The sequence below is a fragment of the Neolamprologus brichardi genome, chromosome 6 (genome assembly GCF_056152115.1).
Source record: "Neolamprologus brichardi isolate AB-2024 chromosome 6, ASM5615211v1, whole genome shotgun sequence".
Classification (NCBI taxonomy): Eukaryota; Metazoa; Chordata; class Actinopteri; order Cichliformes; family Cichlidae; genus Neolamprologus; species Neolamprologus brichardi.
This window is the reverse complement of record NC_142109.1, coordinates 674,953-694,565: the sequence shown is the minus strand read 5'-3', so window position 1 is coordinate 694,565 and position 19,613 is coordinate 674,953. Positions and strand designations below refer to the sequence as shown.

At 38.1% G+C, this 19,613-nt stretch overlaps 1 protein-coding gene across 1 annotated transcript in view; it reads left to right on the top strand.

Annotated features, from left to right (window-relative positions):
- The window catches only part of tpcn3 (two pore segment channel 3), a 28,325-nt gene that overhangs the window by 2,950 nt on the left and 5,762 nt on the right, over window positions 1-19,613 (top strand). The window contains exons 4-16 of the mRNA XM_087842426.1: window positions 3,075-3,203; window positions 4,620-4,736; window positions 5,983-6,101; window positions 6,870-6,971; window positions 8,660-8,786; window positions 10,113-10,320; window positions 13,813-13,957; window positions 14,049-14,234; window positions 16,507-16,571; window positions 17,349-17,436; window positions 17,590-17,659; window positions 18,173-18,392; window positions 18,630-18,720. Coding sequence (XP_087698552.1) covers window positions 3,075-3,203; window positions 4,620-4,736; window positions 5,983-6,101; window positions 6,870-6,971; window positions 8,660-8,786; window positions 10,113-10,320; window positions 13,813-13,957; window positions 14,049-14,234; window positions 16,507-16,571; window positions 17,349-17,436; window positions 17,590-17,659; window positions 18,173-18,392; window positions 18,630-18,720 — 1,667 coding nt within the window. The remainder of the gene's footprint in view (window positions 1-3,074; window positions 3,204-4,619; window positions 4,737-5,982; window positions 6,102-6,869; window positions 6,972-8,659; window positions 8,787-10,112; window positions 10,321-13,812; window positions 13,958-14,048; window positions 14,235-16,506; window positions 16,572-17,348; window positions 17,437-17,589; window positions 17,660-18,172; window positions 18,393-18,629; window positions 18,721-19,613) is intronic.

The window sequence follows — 19,613 nt, the reverse complement described above, 5'->3', positions numbered from 1 at the left end:
CAGAGACAGTATTGGAACTGATATATCTGAAATATCTGAGCCTCTGTCATGCTGATTGAAGCAGAGTCTGTGCAAAAACACTATAAGAGTTATTCTGATATAAACTAAGTACTAAGTGATGTTCTGAGGGCTCTTGTAAATCTAAGCTTCATTTTGGTTTAAAGGCTGACTAGTAATTAAACTTATACAGATGTTAAATTTAGCAAGTATGTAGCAAAATTAATGAATGCAAAAAAGTGAAATATAGCAGTTTAAATAAACAACTAGCATACTTTCTTACTAGTTTGTTTGTTGTTTTCAAGGCACTTTTTATTGTAAAGTAGACCCTACAATAATACATACAGAGAAAAACCCAACAATCATATGACCCCCTATGAGCAAGCACTTTGGCGACAGTGGGAAGGAAAAACTCCCTTTTAACAGGAAGAAACCTCCGGCAGAACCAGGCTCAGGGAGGGGCGGGGCCATCTGCTGCGACCGGTTGGGGTGAGAGAAGGAAGACAGGATAAAGACATGCTGTGGAAGAGAGACAGAGGTCAATAACAGATATCATTCAATGCAGAGAGGTCTGTTAATACATAGTGAGTGAGAAAGGTGACTGGAAAGGAAAAACTCAATGCATCATGGGAATCCCCCGGCAGCCTACGTCTATTGCAGCATAACTAAGGGAGGATTCAGGGTCACCTGGTCCAGCCCTAACTATATGCTTTAGCAAAAAGGAAAGTTTTAAGCCTAATCTTAAAAGTAGAGATAGTGTCTGTCTCCCGAATCCAAACTGGAAGCTGGTTCCACAGAAGAGGGGCCTGAAAACTGAAGGCTCTCCCTCCCATTCTACTTTTAAATACTCTAGGAACAACAAGTAGGCCTGCAGAGCGAGAGCGAAGTGCTCTAATAGGGTGATATGGTACTACAAGGTCATTAAGATAAGATGGGGCCTGATTATTTAAGACCTTGTATGTGAGGAGCAGGATTTTGAATTCAATTCTGGATTTAACAGGAAGCCAATGAAGGGAAGCCAAAACAGGAGAAATATGCTCTCTCTTTCTAGTCCCTGTCAGGACTCTTGCTGCAGCATTTTGGATTAACTGAAGGCTTTTCAGGGAGTAAGACATTCCTGCAGTTTAACTAATTGGTGTGTGAGATCTGGTATCATGGATGGATAAAGCTGTGTTATCTGCAAAGCATTGAAAATGTGTGAAGTATCTTAGTTAGATATGATACAAACCACTGCAGCACAGTACCTGTAATACCTACAGCGTGCTCTAATCGCTCTAATAGGATATTATGGTCAACAGTATCGAATGCTGCACTGAGGTCTAGCAGGACAAGCACAGAGATGAGTCCACTGTCAGAGGCCATAAGAAGATCATTTGTAACCTTCACTAAAGCTGTTTCTGTGCTGTGATGAGCTCTGAAACCTGACTGAAACTCTTCCAATAAACCATTCCTCTGCAGATGATCAGTTACAGTTACAACTACTCTTTCAAGGATGTTTGATATGAAAGGAAAGTTGGAGATTGTCCTATAATTAGCTAAGACTGCTGGGTCTAGAGATGCTTTTTAAGTAACGGTTTATCGACTGCCACCTTTTTTGGCTTCACTCCTTGACAATGCGAATTAACAATAATTCCTCTTCCATTTTTATATAAATAGACTTCTCCCAGAGCTTGACAGACTTCAACTCCAACATTTTGGACTGCACCTGGCAATTGTATTTCTTGGTCTGCTCCCCGGTCTTGGTGAGCCTTACTGCTGCTGGTTCTGGCTAGAGTGAACGGCGAGCTCACAACAGGTGTTTAAAGCACAATAAGAGTTACTGTTGCCAAGTACAGTCAATACGCTTGGATGGATGAGGTCTATTATGGAGACACTATCACATGTCTGATCTTTGGTAATGATTGAGACGCAGCAGCTCAAGATGTTTAGTTCTAGTATAATGTTCTAATCACTTAAAATAAGCTGCTTTTCTATCAGCAGTAATTTGTTACAAACTACACACTGCTATAGTTTTTATGAAACTGGGAGATATGGTATTAGGGTATATATTATATTTTGATGTAGCTACAGTCTTTCTATGTCTTTCTATATCAGTCTCATGGCGACTGAGCCTTCTCTGTGGCAGATGCCGCATTAGATCTACACAAACACGCGATGAGTTTAAATCGTTACCGAAGACACATTTTTATCGTCTGGCTTTTAACAAACTTTGACCTAAACATTTTGGTTGTAACAGCCTTAGTTGTTGTTTTAGTTGTTTTTATTGATTTACTTTATTTATTTTTTCCATATTTTACTGCATCATTGTTTTACATTTTATTTGTTTTAGTGGCATTTTACATGGTTATGCACTTTGTGCAGTATGGACAGTTTGGAAATGTGCTATATAAATGAACTTGACCTTGACCTTGACCCTTGACCTATATGTAAAATGTGCAATCATTGAAATTCCAAATTGGAGTTCAGTAATAGCTGATAATGTAAAAGTAATTAATAACACCATTAACTTTGACTGACTCTAATGTAATCTTCTGTGGCTTGTATGAATAGAAATACTAATTACTGTCTACACCTCAGCATTTTATTATAAAAAGACTCAATAGATTTTCAGGCCATTCAACATTTTACCAGTCCTGAAGACTAGAATACAATAGAATAGAATTCAACTTTATTGTCATTGCACATGTCACAAGTACATGGCAACGAAATGCAGTTTGCATCCGTCCAGAAAGTGCTTTAGTAATAATATATAATACAGAATTTGGATCTATTATAGTATGTTACATGTAAAAGGTATGAAGGAATGTTATGAATATACTATAAGTATGCACAGGCTATGAACAGGTTATACATATGTTTAAAAATATGAAAACTATACAGATTGTAGATATACAATTGCAAATATTAATAAACAGTTGGAAACAGTTGGAAAACTATAATTATTGTATTGTACAGTATGATGGTCTATACAGCAGTTACAGTAGTGCAGCTGAGATCAGTGACTAGCTACTGTGAAGTCCAAGAAGTTAAATTATTATCAGAAGTATGGTCATGTGTTGTGTTATGTTGTTTTTCAGGCTACCATGCTGGTGGAGATACTCTGTCTGCTCATCTTCACCATTCGAGTCGTTCACTATGCCAAGGTGATTCTCCGTGACAAGTTCTGGAAAGATCCCAAAAATATCTGCATCATTGTCATCCTCACGGTAGGAGTGCCAATCTGCATTATTATTGTGGGAGGGGTTTATACACATTATTAGTATATATGTATTTTTAATTGGAAGATTTTGGAAGAAGGCTCCTCTAACTCAGACAGAAGCAGAACAAGTCATTGTAAAGATGTTTTTGAGTACTTAGGAAGAGGTTATACATTCCTGTCAGTTGGTGAGTGTGCAGTGTTCACCCAGAGGACTTCCTGGTTTAGGGTCTGAAAGCTGAAACTGTTAACGTGTGCTGAGCTGCAGAGACAGGATGTGCTGAGAAGGCTTTCCTCTTGTTGTGAAACAACCTTTAGCCTAAGATGTTGCTTTCTCAGCACTACCAAAGTAGTAAAGCTTCCTTGTGACTCAGTGATTCTGAGGCTCTGTCACAAATTTTCTTGCACAACCTTTTATTTTCTGGAATGTTTGGAATAAGTTGTTATTTTGTTTGTATTTTATATGAAATCATTTTCATTTCAGAGAAGACTGTCCTTCTACTACTGCTCAAATAATTTAATCCTAGAATAATCCTGTTTATTCTTATCTAGCTAGTTTGGTCATGGAAACACTTTAAGTATTGACATATGGATCTTGAACTGCATCTGACTCTTTGAAATGCAAATAGATAGTAAATACTAGCATTGAAGCTGGTATTTTTTCAATGTGTGTGAATGTTAGAAGCACTTGCATAGAAAAATGTGCTTGTGCGACTGGGTGAATGAGGCAAGTTGTATAAAGCGCTTTGATTGCTCAGAGTAGAAAAGCACTATATAAGAGCCAGTCTATTTACCAAAGGAGCTTGCAAAGAAAAGCGTCTGAACTTCTTTAAGTTACTTGAAGACGTTTCACCTCTCATCCGAGAAGCTTCTTCAGTTCTAAGGTCAAATGGTGGAGAGTCCCAGATTTAAACCTAGTGGGAGTACCATCAAAGATGGTCGCTCACAGTGGACATAGATGCTTCTTTCACTCCTCTTTCAAACCATCTGTCCTCTGTGTCTAAAATGTGAACATTGGCATCCTCGAAAGAGTGACCTTTATCCTTAAGATGCAGATGGACAGCTGAGTCTTGTCCTGTGGAGGTGGCTCTTCTGTGTTGTGCCATGCGCTTGTGAAGTGGCTGGGACTCACACCCAGTTTCACACCTTGGCTCAGGCGATTAGAGGATCATCAGGGGGTCCTTTTGTCCCTCTGTGGGGGGGATACTCCCACTAGGTTTATATCTGGGACTCTCCACCATTTGACCTTAGAACTGAAGAAGCTTCTCGGATGAGAGGTGAAACGTCTTCAAGCAACTTAAAGAAGTCCAGACGCTTTTCTTTGCAAGCTCCTTTGACTACGATGACCTGGATGACTGAGAACCTTCACAGACAGTCTATTTACCATTTACCATTAAATGACTTTGTTCTTTTGTGCATTGACTAGCTCACTTTGGTTGATATGATCATTTATGGAGCATTGAAAGCTGCAAATTATTACGGTGTTCGCTGGTCCAGAGTCCTGCGGCCGCTTCTACTGGTCAACGTCACAGAGGGACGGCAGGTAATGGCTGAATGTTTAAACGATCCACAGTCAGTAATCAAAGCTTCATTACCATGAACATTTCAATTTTTTTCCTTTTTTTCCTCATTAAATCCTCTCCAGAGGATGATCCATTTCAGTTGTAATGAGCATCACCTTTAGAGAGAACTAGCTCTGCTGAACTAATATGGGAAGGCTTGAAGCACTAAAAGTAAAGTGAGGATAAGCCCTGTAGTCAAATGTAGGTCATTGGTTACATTTTTCATGGCTCTACTATAGACTGTCTCGGTGTCTTCTTTCTATGATTACATTCCTAGGGTTAAACTCAGAAACTTTGTGTACTACAGTGAAGATTAGGAGAAGTTACTAAGAAAACTAAGAGAAATAACATATATCAGAATACATGTTAAAGAAGAAATCATCCCTGTTAGGAGGTCATTCTCAAAATATGACGTCTTCATTAGCTCAGTGTTTTTTGACACCAAATGTAATGTGTTTGTGGGGATTATTGGCTGTAAGAAATATTCCAGAGACATCACAAGATGGCTCGATTTAACGAATTTTAGGTCTTATTTAACAAACTTCTATTATTTATACACTTAACTTATTTATTTATTTTATTTTTTGCCTGTCCTGTCCAGCAGTGCAGCAAATCTCCAACAAATCTGTTTTCACAAGTGGACCATTACAGCTGCTATGCGTGTCCGTTCGATAGGCATATTTTATTCGATGTACTTCAAACACTATCTATCTCACATCCATGGCGAGTTTAGAATCACCAGTTAACCTAACATAGTAGTGGTGGAACCAAGAACCATCTTGCTGTGTCAACAGCACTAACCACTACATTTTTTGGCATGTTTTTCCCCAGTCTCAGCCCTGGAGGTGATTAGGCTCATACAGAAGTTTTATGCATGTATGTTGTAAATGACAAATTGCCCAGAAATCCAAGCGACTCATGTTTTGCAGACATTTAGAAAGCTTTGGTCCTAAATTCAGTTTAAGTCATACTTGAAAATGTCTTCACATCTGGTCAGAGTTTGAGCATTTGTTTGCGTTCACGTTATCAAGGCTCTCAAAGTTTGTCTGTCATGAATTTTCTGCCGTTTGATCAATGGATCATGTTTAGTTTTTCTCTGTTAGGAATTTGTGGAGTGTTTGAGGCAGACATAATGTTGTTAAACATGTAAATGTTTGACTTCACGAGCCAATGGTAAAAGAGCTTTTGCATGTAAAACTGTGTCACTGTGTGCTCCTTTGTGTTCAGCTCCGCAGAGCATTCAGGAGCATCCGTAATGCTCTGCCTCAGATTTTCTACGTCTTCCTGCTCTTCATGTTCAGTATCCTCATCTTCGCCCTCATGGCGCTGAAGTTGCTGGGCAAACGGTGAGAAAGCTGTACCTTTTTATTCTGAGGTTGGCTCTTGACATCTGTTTTCAAATTCTCTTTAAACTTGTTTTCAGTTAGAATCATTCAAGTCATTTCATTCCATATATGTGACTTCTTTCTGGCCTGTTTATTATCTTTTAAAAGGCCGTATTTACATTGCATATAACTTGGGAGTCTTTGAGACCCATGCAACTTGAAAACACTTCCTGCAAAAGCTAAAGCGCTCTACATGAATAACAGGCAGGTAGGTAACAGATGATAGCTTTCAGGCAGTGTAGTGAGAAGCCTGGAATAATGAGAGCAAAAGGGACAAAAGCATACAGACAACAGATTTGACCGACTTGTCATTTTCTGACATTTTGTAACAAGCTGAATACATGTAAAGATCTGAGATCCAATCGAAATATATTACCTGGATTTCTTTCTTTCTCTATGTAATAAAATCTTGCATGATGCAACCAGTGAAATTGTAATTTATAACATGAGCTTGCACAGACAATTGTGCAAACACCCAGCTATGTCATCCATATAAATAAGCAAAGATTTTAAGATTATGCAACATTTACAAACATGTTCTCCTGGCCAGTCAAAGAGCCACAACACCTGGCACAGTTAGACAGTGGTCAGCATTTTCCCAAAGGCTCTACTGAGGCCATGTGTTCTGTTTTTTTTTGCTTTGTTTTGTTTTTAGTGAAAAAGTAGAGGACATTTTTGAGTTTTAGCAATAGTTTTTAAGAGTATGTATTTTTCTCTCTCTCTCTTTAGAGGTTTGACGAACATAAATGGAACACCATATTTCACCAGCTACCTGGAAATCATGTTTGACTTGTACGTCCTCGTCACCACGGCCAATAGCCCTGACATCATGTAAGTTTGTATTGTAAATCTCAATTTGTGTTCTTTGAGATCAAGCAATTTACAATTATTTCAGTCTTCATGAAGCATGCCTTTTTCTAAAGTATGTTAAATCCCTGATTGTGTTTGCATGACGTTACTTTATATAGTTTTTACTTTGAGATGATTCAGTTTGTGAAAATACGTGGAAGTCAGATTTTGCATTTGATTGCAAAGTGGAATGTAGTGTTGGTTCATTCCACTTTTGTTTTATGTGCATTTTGTCAAACAATCAACAAAATCAAGCAGACAAAGATGAGTATGAAACATGGATGAAAATAGATTCACAGATTATTGATAGATGATTAAATATTTGGAGAGCAATTAAGATGCACTTTATCTCACATACTGTACATATAAAACTGGCATAAATGTCACATTTTCATCCAGATGCACATTCTGTCTTTTTAATCTAAATTGGACATCTTCACATCATCTTATACATCATTCAGTGACTCTGACTGAAAGACAGAAACAGCACTGTTGTTAATAGTGCTTATCTCGTTGAACCAACTATTAATATTTGAAAAAGGACAGTTGATTAAAAAAATTAGCAGATTTTCTCATTTCTGTTAAAATTTTTGTTCAGCTGAAACCCACTGAATGGAATTTGTGTTGCATTCAATGTTGTGCATGTGTTCCTTGAATACTAGAGGTGGGAATCACCATACATCCCATGATACGATATTATTACAATACTTTACGCACGATACGATATCATTGCAATTTTTAAAAATATTTTGCGATATTCAGATTCTGTACATAAAGGTAAACTTTATCAATATTAATTTTATCTAATATCAAAGTCTCACACTCAGTCTTTCTCTCATTTCAGTTTTATTGTTGACAAACTGAACGGTTTGTATTACAGTCTAGTCCAACTTAACTGAATCAACCATCTGGTACAATTATAGCTATTCTGAACTATGCAGTTTATGAAAACTATGCAGCCCCTTCAGCAACTGAAGAATTTGAAAGTAAGTTAAAACAAAATACAATTTTACATTAAATAAAAAAAGTTTTAAACTTAATTAAAATAAAACATGTCTTAAATTAAAATAACTAAACTGTCATGTTTATTGCTGCCAAAAAAAAGTTAAACACATTTGGACAGTGAAGGAATGTCAGGATTCTTGCTCAGAAAAAGGATCAACATGCTCTGAAGTCAGAGCACAAAAACCTTTTTTGTAACAAAATATCGATTTCTGCTGTCCCTGTATCCATACATTATTAGCAAACAAAATATCACGATACTACAGTGTCGATTTTTTCCCCACCCCTATTGAATACTGGAATTGTTTATATGATCAATAAGGCGTGATGTCTGAACAGCAAGGAGACGACATGAATAACACAATTCAGCCAAACTCGGTTATAATCCTAATTCTCAGATTTTTATTGGTGTATTTGACATAATGTATGTCGAAACTGTTTGTGAAGTAAAAGTAGTGTTGTTATTTAGATAGCACTTCAAACCACACAAACTCTTGTGTTTCTTTCTGGCGCTGACCTCTTGGTTTGAGAGGGAACTCTCTGAGCTTTACAGAAAAGAAGAAGGAAGTGAACACTAACCGTTTTTTGTTTTTCTAGTATCTTTCTATTAGTATCTACTTGTCTTTGTATCTTAGCCTGACTTCTTTTTTTCTGCTTGTTATTGTCAGGATGCCAGCGTACAACGCCAACTTCTTCTTCGCAGTCTTCTTCATTGTGTACATCCTTATCAACACTTACATCTTCATGTCCGTCTTCCTGGCTGTCGTATACAACAACTATAAAAAATATTTGAAGGTACAGCCATGTGACCGTTTCCTGTGCAGGTTCTCTATATTTTTATAATTTCTTTAAAAAATACCATACTGTGCAAAAGTTTTGATCCACTCTGCATTTAAAAAAACCCCACACACACTTGACACAGGACTTGAGAGATGTATCTGGACCTGCATTTGATTTATCTACTGTTCACTGAAGCCTTATTACAAATAGTCTCAGTGGAGGCGTGGCTATAAAGAAGTCATTCTTAAGAGAGGGAAACCAGGAGAAAAGGCTAAGCTATACCACATTCCACAAAAACTGAACGGAAAATCAGTGGGACAGGTCTTATGGTATCATAAATCCAAAATGAAATTTTTAATTTAAATCAGTGTGTTCAGAGGAAGTTGGCAGAGGGGTAGAGTAAGTGTCTATAGCCATCTGTAAACCACAGTAAAGGTTCTGTGCTAGTTTGAGCGTTTCAGCCGGTGGTGTTGGGAATCTTGTCAAAATTGATGAAACTATGTACATAAAAATGCACTGTCACATTTGATTGATCATGCAATACCATCTGGCAGGCCATTTTTTTGGTGATGGCTTAATTTTTCAGAATGGCAATGATCCCAAAAACACTGACAATGCAATAAAAGCATGCATTTTTAGAAAAACACATGGTGGAACACAAGCAGTCATGGATTGGCCTCCCTAGAACCAGGACCTCAACATTAATAAAACACTTTAGGATCCTCTTGACGACGACGTCACCCAACATCTAAAGAAGACCTTTGGAATTTCCTCCAAGAAGCCTGGAGAACTGTTTATGAAGACTACTTCAGGAAAGCTACAAGCAAGCTTGCCTAGGAAATATCAGGCCGTGGTAAAGAATAAAGGACGTTGTAGCCAATATTGACTTTTAGGATCGTTAGAATTGTACAAAATCACGCAACATTCACACAAGCATTGCCACTCTGATGTATACATCAGAGAACAACTTGGGGTTCAGTATCTTGACTAAAGGTATTTTGACATGCAGACTGAAGCAGCCAGGGATTGACCGCCAAACGTCTGATTAGTCAATGACTTTCCATACCTCCTGAGAAGCTGTGCAAAGGGTTTTGCAAAATTCTCTATATGCCATGTAAGATTATATCAACCGAAATGTTAAAGTGGCAAGCAGATCTGATTAATATTTGTCAATTCAATCAAATAAGATATATCCCGAAAGTTCCTTTGTTACAGCAGCACCTGGATCTTGGAATTATTTATTAAACGTACTTATTTTTCTATAAATTTCTGTCACATCTTTTGTGAATACAGTAGATTTCCTTTCATGTCATTTAAGAAGAAAATGATCATTTCCAACAGGAAGAGGTACGGCAGCTAGTGAGAGCTAAGAGGCACAAGATGGTGCGAGCATTTGGTGTTCTACAGGAGCAAAGGGAGGAGGGCGGCGAGCCAGTGGTGACCCAGGCCAGCTGGAACCAACTGGTCCGACTGGTCCAACCCAACCTTAGTAATGCTCACAGAGAGCTACTATGGAGCGTCTCTGATGACAAGAACCAAGGGGCCATTGGTGAGTGATATCCAAACCAACATACACACCTTAAATCCAAAACACGTTTAAGGAAGTTGAGTTTAGTAAAGTTCTTTATAAGTACCCAAGATGGAAGGGATGAGATTTATTTTTGTTTAGCCAGTTTGTTGTCAGCTGTTTAATCTGCATGTCACATAGTCAGCTGACAAGTAATTGTGACAATATGGAGAGTAACTGAGCATATTTATGTACATTTTCATGTGTCAGAGCTTTGACTTAATTTAAGGAGATGAGGTTGGAGATAAGGAGGAAGAGGAGGGAGCAGTGTTGGAAGAGAAAGGCATAATGAGAATGACATGATGAAAGTATGCATGTAAAAACGTTAAAAGGTCATATATAGTTTGAAATAACTATTTGTGATCTTTAAAGAGTAAGAAACACAAAGACAAACATTAAACTCGTGGTTAATGCCCCTGAAATTGTAATTTAAGCAAGTAGGCAAAGTCAATAATGTTGTAGGCATTGCAAAGTGTAAAATTTCTGTCGAGCTTTTAATAAACTGGTGCGTCACTATGCAACTTGGCAAAATAGTTCGTTTGATCCCAGATCCACAGCTAAGAAGCAATGAGAAGAGGACAAACGAACAAAGCTGCTGTGCAATGCTGCCTTCTTTACATTTTAGCAACATTTCAAGGCCAGACTGGCTCTGTACGACTGAATATGACTGCATGTCATAGATGAACTATGGAACTGCATTACATCTTCTATTATTCTACACAAATATCTCAACATTTTGTATTTGCTTTGGAATAAGGGTAAGGTTATGAATAAGATTAAACGTACATGCATTTTAATTGCTTAAAGCCGTAGGTGACCAGGTTGTCTCACAGTTTTGTGTGTTCATGTGTAAACTGAGTACAGCCTGCATGCCCTAAATCTACCTAAAGGCCATTAAATTGTCACCAGTCCAGTCTAATCCTTGAAGCTGAGGCATTGTTCAGATGTCCAGTATCATTCAGCTCTGCATACTCTGCTGAGTCAGTGTCTTCACACTCATCTTCCACATGAAGGAAGTCAAAATGCATTATCATTGAGCATTTCTATTTTTCCACCAACCACAACATCTGATGTTATACAACCCAAGAAGTAAAAAAAAATCTAATTGATCTTTACAGTTATACATATTTCTCTGTGTGTGCTCTGCACGTGTGGTTGTTATCCCTGAATTCGTTTAATGATTTTGTCTCTATCAAGTTATTTGCTACTGCCTCTTATGCAGGTTTTTTTTATTTTATTATTATTTTTTAAACCATGCATCTTGGTTTTTAACCTCTGCTTTGTGAACATGCAGTGTGTGTGACTTTGCACTTGAGCAATAGCATGAATTTGCTGTTTCTGTTTTCTTTTTCCTCACTGTAAAACCACTTTTGTGCTACGCTTTAGACATCCTTTCTAAAACTATAAAACTTTGCATTTTCACATGGGAGTCTTGCTTGCAGAGCAAGCCTCAAGTGGCAGTTAGAGTTACTTCAGTTTTTGGCATTTTGTCTTCATTTTTCAGTCTTGCACAGGGGAGAAAAATTTCCAAAAATGCTGCTATATACTCGAAGGAAAAATGAAAACAGTTTTGCGGGGCGTACTGCAATTCCTGCATTTAACAAACAGAAGGTTGTGACATTAGGTCAGGGGTCGGCAACCTTTCTGATCATGAGTGCCATATAATATTTCCTCAGAAGTCAATGTGCCATATGATTGCATTAGCAATAAATGTAATAACGCTCCATATTAACAGTTACACACTGTATAGAACAACTTTATAGAATTATATTTGTTCACAGATGTTGGCAGCTATCAGTGAATAGTTTTCAGCTATTTTGAAACAAAAAAAGACTTTTTATCCATAACAGCAAATGAACTGTACAACAGAAAATGCAAATGCTATTTATGGTCTCCTCACAACAAAGATAAGAAAAATAAACTGGGCCAATATGGCATGTTTGTTAATACAGAGACACACATGTTAATGTGATCTCTGGTCTCCCACTCAGAGACACAGGTCTCCGAGTGTCCAACATTCAGAGGCTACCTGAGGACTCATGTGAGAGAAAATCTGCTCACACAGAACCAAATACTGTCAATAAGGCCTCTGCAATGTTCTGAAGACAGTTAATTGTCAGGTAGTGAGATCCAGCAGGTGAAAATGCAGCTCCATGAACACGCACAGCTGTGGATTCCAGCTGCGCTTGTAGTTCTGCAAACTTTGACCCCCACAGAGTCGAGCTTTTCAGTTCAGTCAGCTGCATTTCGATGTCCTCTGTGTCCAGCCAGTTAATGCGAGACAAATCCAGCTGCTCATTAAAGCTTTCTGGTTTGATCAGAAAAGAAAACATTGGTCCAAACACCTGAAAGTCCCGAAAACGCATTGTGAATTCTGTCTCGAGTCTACGGATTTCCGTGGTGCTGATGCTGCACTGAGCGAAGAGCTCCTGAAGTATTTGAAGTGTTGGAAAGTGGAAATTTCAACATTGCTCGAAAAAACTGCCAGCTAGCATCGTCCCTCTCACCAGTAGGCAAAGTGATTTTTAGCCAATTACAAGTTGAATCTGGTAGTTGGGCTTGTTAGCTAAGATACCGTCATTAAGAAGCGGCACAACTAATGTGTCTATGCGAGCTAATTTGCGATGTGCACCGCTGGCCCAGCCATTTATTTTTTTTAATGCACCTGCTCAAATTAATTCCCTGCGTGTCGTGCCCAGGGCTGGACTGGGACAAAAAAATCGGCCCGGGCATTTTGACTAGAGACCAGCCCACCAGGTATTATAGGAAAAGCCATAAAGCCTTTGAATGAAAACAGATACTGTTGTGACAGTGATGTACTGTCTCGTTGGTATATGTATGATTTCTATACATTTTATATCAGATAAAAACTTTGGTTGTAAGATTCAGATAATTATTTATTAAAAGCGAGACATCTGAAATGAGAATAAGAAAGAAAAGTATTTATTTGTGGCCCCCTTTTCCCTGTTAATGCCCTACCTCCCCCCCTGGCAAAACTTTGCTAGACCCGCCTCTGCACAGTTACCAGCTGTCAGCTACTTAGAAAAGGATCCTGGTGTTATTTCTCAGAAACAGTTCATAACTTCCCTTCAACTCCTTCATGTCACCTAAAAGGTAAACCTGTTTCTCCATCTCTCCTCCTCCTGCCTCCTCCCTCCTCCTTTCCCTCATCCACCCACTGGCCTCTGTGGAAGCTCCGCCATAGCTACCACCAAACAACTGAGTTATTTTTACGCATCGGCCAGCATCTGGCCAATCCACCACCTTTCATTGTTCATGCCGTTACAGAAAACAAAAAAACAAAAAATCACATTGGCCCACCGGGCCCAGCAATGGTCGTGCCATCACCCTTCGCGTGAGCTGGCACGTGTGCCCAGGGTTGCCGACCCCTGCATTAGATGATTCATTTAAAAGTTTAAGTTTTTATATTTTTGTAACGTTTTTGATTACAATTCTAGGATGATTATTTTACAGGTAAGGTGGCATTTGTCCAGCTTGCTGACCTCTTGAATATTGAAATAATAACAATTAAGTCAAGACCTCATCCACTTCAAAGTTTGTGCCCTTCCCTCTACCAGTCAGCCCCCAGCAAACTCCTATGCAAACTGGTCCAACACCGGTAAGATACAAATTCAACTTTGAAGCCTTCTTTTTTCTCTGATTTTGATGTAAGTAGTTACAAACACAGAACTATGTGTGTTCTTTTCCAGGGCCTTTGTTATGGTATATGACCTGATCATACTGGTGAATGCTGTTTTCATCGGTCTTGATGAGGAGAATCCAATGATTGCGAACTCAGAGTGGGCTTTTCTGGCTCTGTATATTCTGGAGATTCTGCTGAAGCTGTATGTGTTTGAGCCCAGAGTGTTCTTCTCCAAACACAGTTTTTGGAACTGGTGAGAACAAGTGTATAACATTATAACGTCATTAATGTGCTTTTGACACTTTGTCTTTACTCACCAAAGATTCTGAATCCCCAGTACTGATTTATCTACAGACAGCTTAAGGTACATTTTAACAGGTGTTCATGTGGAATCAGAGATCCAGACATTACACAGCACCATCATTCATGGGTGCGATCAAGCTTTTTCAGTGAGGCAGATGGTTTAAAAAACAAAAAAAATCTACTGTGCAGATCAAAACCAACAGTGTAATCCAAGTCTGCTTGCTTAATACACAAAAACCTTACGTAGACATTTATAAATTAACATGTACTGTATTTGTGTGTTTAATTTCTTAAAATATGTAAAATATATTTTGGATGGAAGTATTTAAATGAATCAAATCTAAGATCAACAAGTTGTGTTGCATGAATTTCACACAGCTTATCTACATCCCAGATTATAAGTACAAGGTATGTGACATGATTTAATGTTTCTTTTACATTATCAGCCGCTTCTTTTACCTTCATACGCCTTCAAGTGCTTCGACCAAGTCACTGATGCTCAGCGGGTTGTTTATCTACTCTTTTAAGCTTTGGGAAGTGAACTTTTCCTAATGATGGAGCTTAGTTTAATGTCAAAAGTAAAAACAAAATATAAAGTTATATAAACCTTAAAGTTCAATAAAAATTCTACAAAGATAACTTCAAGTGATGACACTGGGAAATCTGATTGTGTTTGAATAGTGTGTAAAGGACAGTGTGACAATTTAAGAACAACAAGAATTGGACAGACTGAAACGTCTTTGTACAAAAGGGACATTTCTCTATTGAATATTGAAAATCACCATCATTGAATTCAATCCACAAATGTGCACATTTGTAGACCTTTTCTGAACTTCAAATGAACTTCAGTTCGGTTTAATCAGAAAAAGTGAAAATATTAGTTTTTGATGTAATTGATAAACCTAAAGCAGGCAGATCCACTCACAACTAAACTGAAAAGAAAAGCTCAAAACAAAACATGGTAAAATGGTACAATGTACAAAAAATGTTAAAAACTACAATTTTAATGTTCTATTAAAAAAAACAAACCCAACTTTCAGTTAAATTTAGTTTATATTACAGTGAGGAACATCAGTATTTGAACACTCCACTCAAGTTCTCCCAATTAGAAATCATGGCGGGGTCTGAAATTCACATTGTAGCGCCACTGTGAGAGACAGCATTTAAAAACCAATTCAGGAAAACACATTGTATGATTTTTTTTTTTTAAAGAATTTATTTGTGTTGCACATAAGCATTTCAGCTCTTTGGTCTTGCCCATGGTAGTAGTTGGAGTCTGACTGACTGTGGGGTGGACAGGTGTCTTTAAATAGCTCAGACAGGTGCTACTAATTTAGATTAATAAGTGGAGTAGAGGTGGACTTTTTAAAGGCATAGCAACAGGTCTTTGAGAGCCAGAATTCTTGCTGATTGCCTGGTGTTCAAATACTTATGTGCAGCAGTGCAATACAAATAACCTACAATGTGAATTTCAAACCCCTCCATGATTTCTAAGTGGGAGAACTTGCAGGGTGTTCAAATACTCATGTTCCTCACTGTATTTGCCAGTTAATTGCCTCATTTTCATGGCTTTTTGCACTTAGTGGCCACTTTATTGGGTATGATATTATTGTGCGTGTGTGTAGAATGACAATAGGTTTGTCTTTAGGTCCATCTTGGTGCACCTAATAAAGTTGCCACTGGGGTTTTAAGCTCTGATCCTTCTGAAGGTTTCTTGCTGCAGCTTTTGAAATAGTTTTTGTCTTCATTGTTTCTTATGCTATCATTTCTTTTTTACAGTAGTGTTACATGTGCTACTGACCAGTGAAGCTGCGATAACTTCAGTCAAAAAAATATTCAGCATTGTGTTTGTATATTTTCTGGATGAATTGCTAGACCTGGATCCAGTCCATGAATGAAAGCTGCTTGTTTGCTTCCACACTCTGCAGCCCCCTGCATGTGCTTGTTAGTTTTAATGTTCCTTAAATTTGAAATACTTGGATAAGAATACAAAAGATAAAATCTTTTGATTCTTTTACAACATGAAGATTTTCTCACACTTAACTGATGCTGAGAAAAAGGTCGTTTTATTTACATTCATGGTATATTTGTGTTTTGTGACACGTTGGTGGTGTCAGACTGACGCCATAAGAAAAAAGGGTTTTGTTTTCAGCATCTTCGTTCATCGCATTTCTGTCTAAATTAAAGTTTGAATTTTTTTTATTTCTGTTTTCTGTCTTCAGGTTTGACACAATCATTGTCATCTCTGCTCTTATTGCCACCACCGTAAACTCTGTGATGAAGTCATGTAAGAGTTTCTAATTAATGTTAAGCTTTGTTCCAACAGGGTCAAAATCAAGGTCAAACTTAACCCTCGCCAAATTTACATCTGGCTGGCACATCACTTTTTGTTTGTTTGTTTGTTTAATGCAATCTGTTTCATCACTTTGAATGTACACACCAGCATGGAGTCAGGAACAGAGGCAAAAAATCACTGAACTGAAAACAAACATGCGACTACAACAATAACAAATTACACGGTGTAGCTATAAAGACAAATTTCGCCATGGTAGAGTCATCAAGTGTAATGTAGTCACCCCCCCCCCCCCCCCCCCCCACACACACACACACACACACACACACACACACACACACACACACACACACACAAACACACACACACACAACTACATTAATTGTGCAGTACAATTTAAACCAAACAAAACAAACAAAAAATGCAGACTAACTAATATAATACAAATTAAAACTTTGGATATGCAAATTCACAAGTTTGTTGTTTTTTTTTTTTAAACAGTTTTGAAAATTGAGTTATAAAATACTAAAGTATAAATGCTCAATTTTCCCCCAAAAAGGATTTCATGATTTAGCCTTTAACGCTCCTGCCGTTCTGGCCTCTGAACTGTTGATAGTACAATTCAACAAAACGTAATTACTCACATTTTAGATACATCTTTGAATGTTTCCTTTGAGTGTTCATGTCCCTGTCAATCACAATAACTATTTTAAAACACAAGCTATTGGCCTTTGTTAATTCATTAATTTGTTAATCCCGTTTGCATTATAGCGAGTCATTTCTCCAGCCGACAAATCTTGGACATTGTTTTCATTCTACGAGTCCTCAGACTGATACGGGTGGTGGACAGCATCAAAAGGTTTAACTACATTTCTTAACTTATTCATTTTCCTTGTATACAAATCATCTGTATTTGTGGTGATCCTGCAGTAATCCTTAGATGCATCAAATGAAAAACGGACAGTAGGAAGGCATGTTGCTTTACTAACAGTGAGGTCTATTTTCTTGCTAGGTTTCGTACAATCATCAACACCCTGATCAGGATTGGACCAGCAATCCTCACATTTGGACAGCTTATCATTGTGAGTTTGTGACAGCAGGCTGGTTTGTCATAGTAGCATTTGTTAACAAACACTAAAACAAAGCACAGCTGATGTTAGCCGCCCTAATGATGGTTCTGTCTTAAAAGATCCATCACCAATATGAGGGCAACCTTCAGTAGAGACTTCACTCTAAAACAGGGATGGGCAACTCCAGGCCTCGAGGCCCAGTGTCGGGCAGGCTTTAGATCTCACCCTGGGTCATCACACCTGAATCAAATGATTAGTTCATTACCAGGCCTCTGGAGAACTACAAGACATGTTGTTAATTTAGCCCTTTGAATCAGCTGTTTTATATCAAGGACACATCTAAAACCTTCAGGAGACCCCCCCTCGAGGCCTGGAGTTGCCCACACCTGCTCTAAAACATAGTGAGGACCAGCCAACCTACAAACGCTGCGTTATGCAGAGCCTCAACCTGCTGAGGGGTCTGAAAACTGAAGCTGACATTATGTTTGTGAAGATGGTTCTGTCCGTTGTGGTGTTCCTCCACAGGTGGTGTACTACATTTTTGCCATGGTGGGGATGGAGCTGTTTAAAAGGAAGGTGACGTTTTATGAACAGAGCTCCACCGATCCAGCAAAGGCATATTGTGGTAATCCTCTGCTGAATGGAACAGACTTCGCAAAGCTCAACTATTGCAGGAATAACTTCAACGATGTGGTCTCCTCCTTCATCCTGCTGGTTGAGCTTACCGTGGTCAACCAATGGCATGATATCCTTTAGCTGAATGTCTCAGCATTTTCTGTGTTTAATCTCTTGTTTTCAATTACCAGCAGCGATTTGAATTTTTAAGACGTCTTCAAAACTACAAAAACTCCCCCTTTTCTTTTCTCAGTGACTTTCATTCTACTGCAAATAAAATCCTCTGCCACATTTATGAAATGTTTGAGAATAATTGCGTTGGCCAGGTTTGATTCCTGTTTGTTATCATTTCTTAACAAGACTCCACTTCTCAGCAGCGGCTTTGCCACCGTCACCCACATTTCGGCCAGGATCTTTTTTGTCCTCTTCCACATCATAGTCGTCATCGTCATTCTCAAGTAAGGCTAATGGTGTCGTACTTTCATCACTGGTGTGGTGTCAGCCACAAAAACAAGTCCTGCTGTTCCCATAATCTAGAAGAATATGTATAATTATTTATATTTACGTCTGACGCATTTTAACCACTAGATGCTTGAAGGTGAGTTGCACTGGGTGTTTTATCACAGAACTCTATAAAAGTAGAGTTTTCCCCTCAAACAGAGTCCTAGAAGTAGGCAACACTGATTCACAGTTCAAAAATATTAATTACCTGTTGCAGTCCCTCAGATATCCATTTTAGCTCCTTTCTCTTTAAGTGAAAAACTCCATTTAAACCACCTTTTTATCATCCCATCCACCTTTAAACCTCGCCTTTTATCTTGCGTTGATAACTCCGCCTACTCTGACACCTTTATTTAAACAGTAGCCATGTTTATTAATAGTGGCCACTATTGTAGCAGTGTCAGTGCCATAAAGTAAGGAAAAGGTTTAGCAAAACACTGTTTCATTTATGTTGAAATTCCCCAAAGTAGAATATGATCAGTGTAAAGGCTTACAGGATTAATGTATCAATGTGAGGGCTTTCAAAGTGGGATGTGTGTATCATATATAATACACAAAGTTTTAGATTTTGTGTGACTTTTTTGGTAGAATAGAATAATCCTTTAATTGTCCCACAAGGGGAAATTTGGTTGTAACAGCAGCCAGAAAGACAAATATACAAACAAACAGGACACAGAACAGAAACATACACAATTTTTCTTACATATTTACATTAAAGACAATAGTTACTATAAACAGAGTACTGTATGTTATTAAATTAACTACAGATAAGAGGCAAACCCAGGTTATAGTGCAAATCGGTTGATTAAATTATTGCAGTTACAGCATTGATGTAAACATCTATGATTGT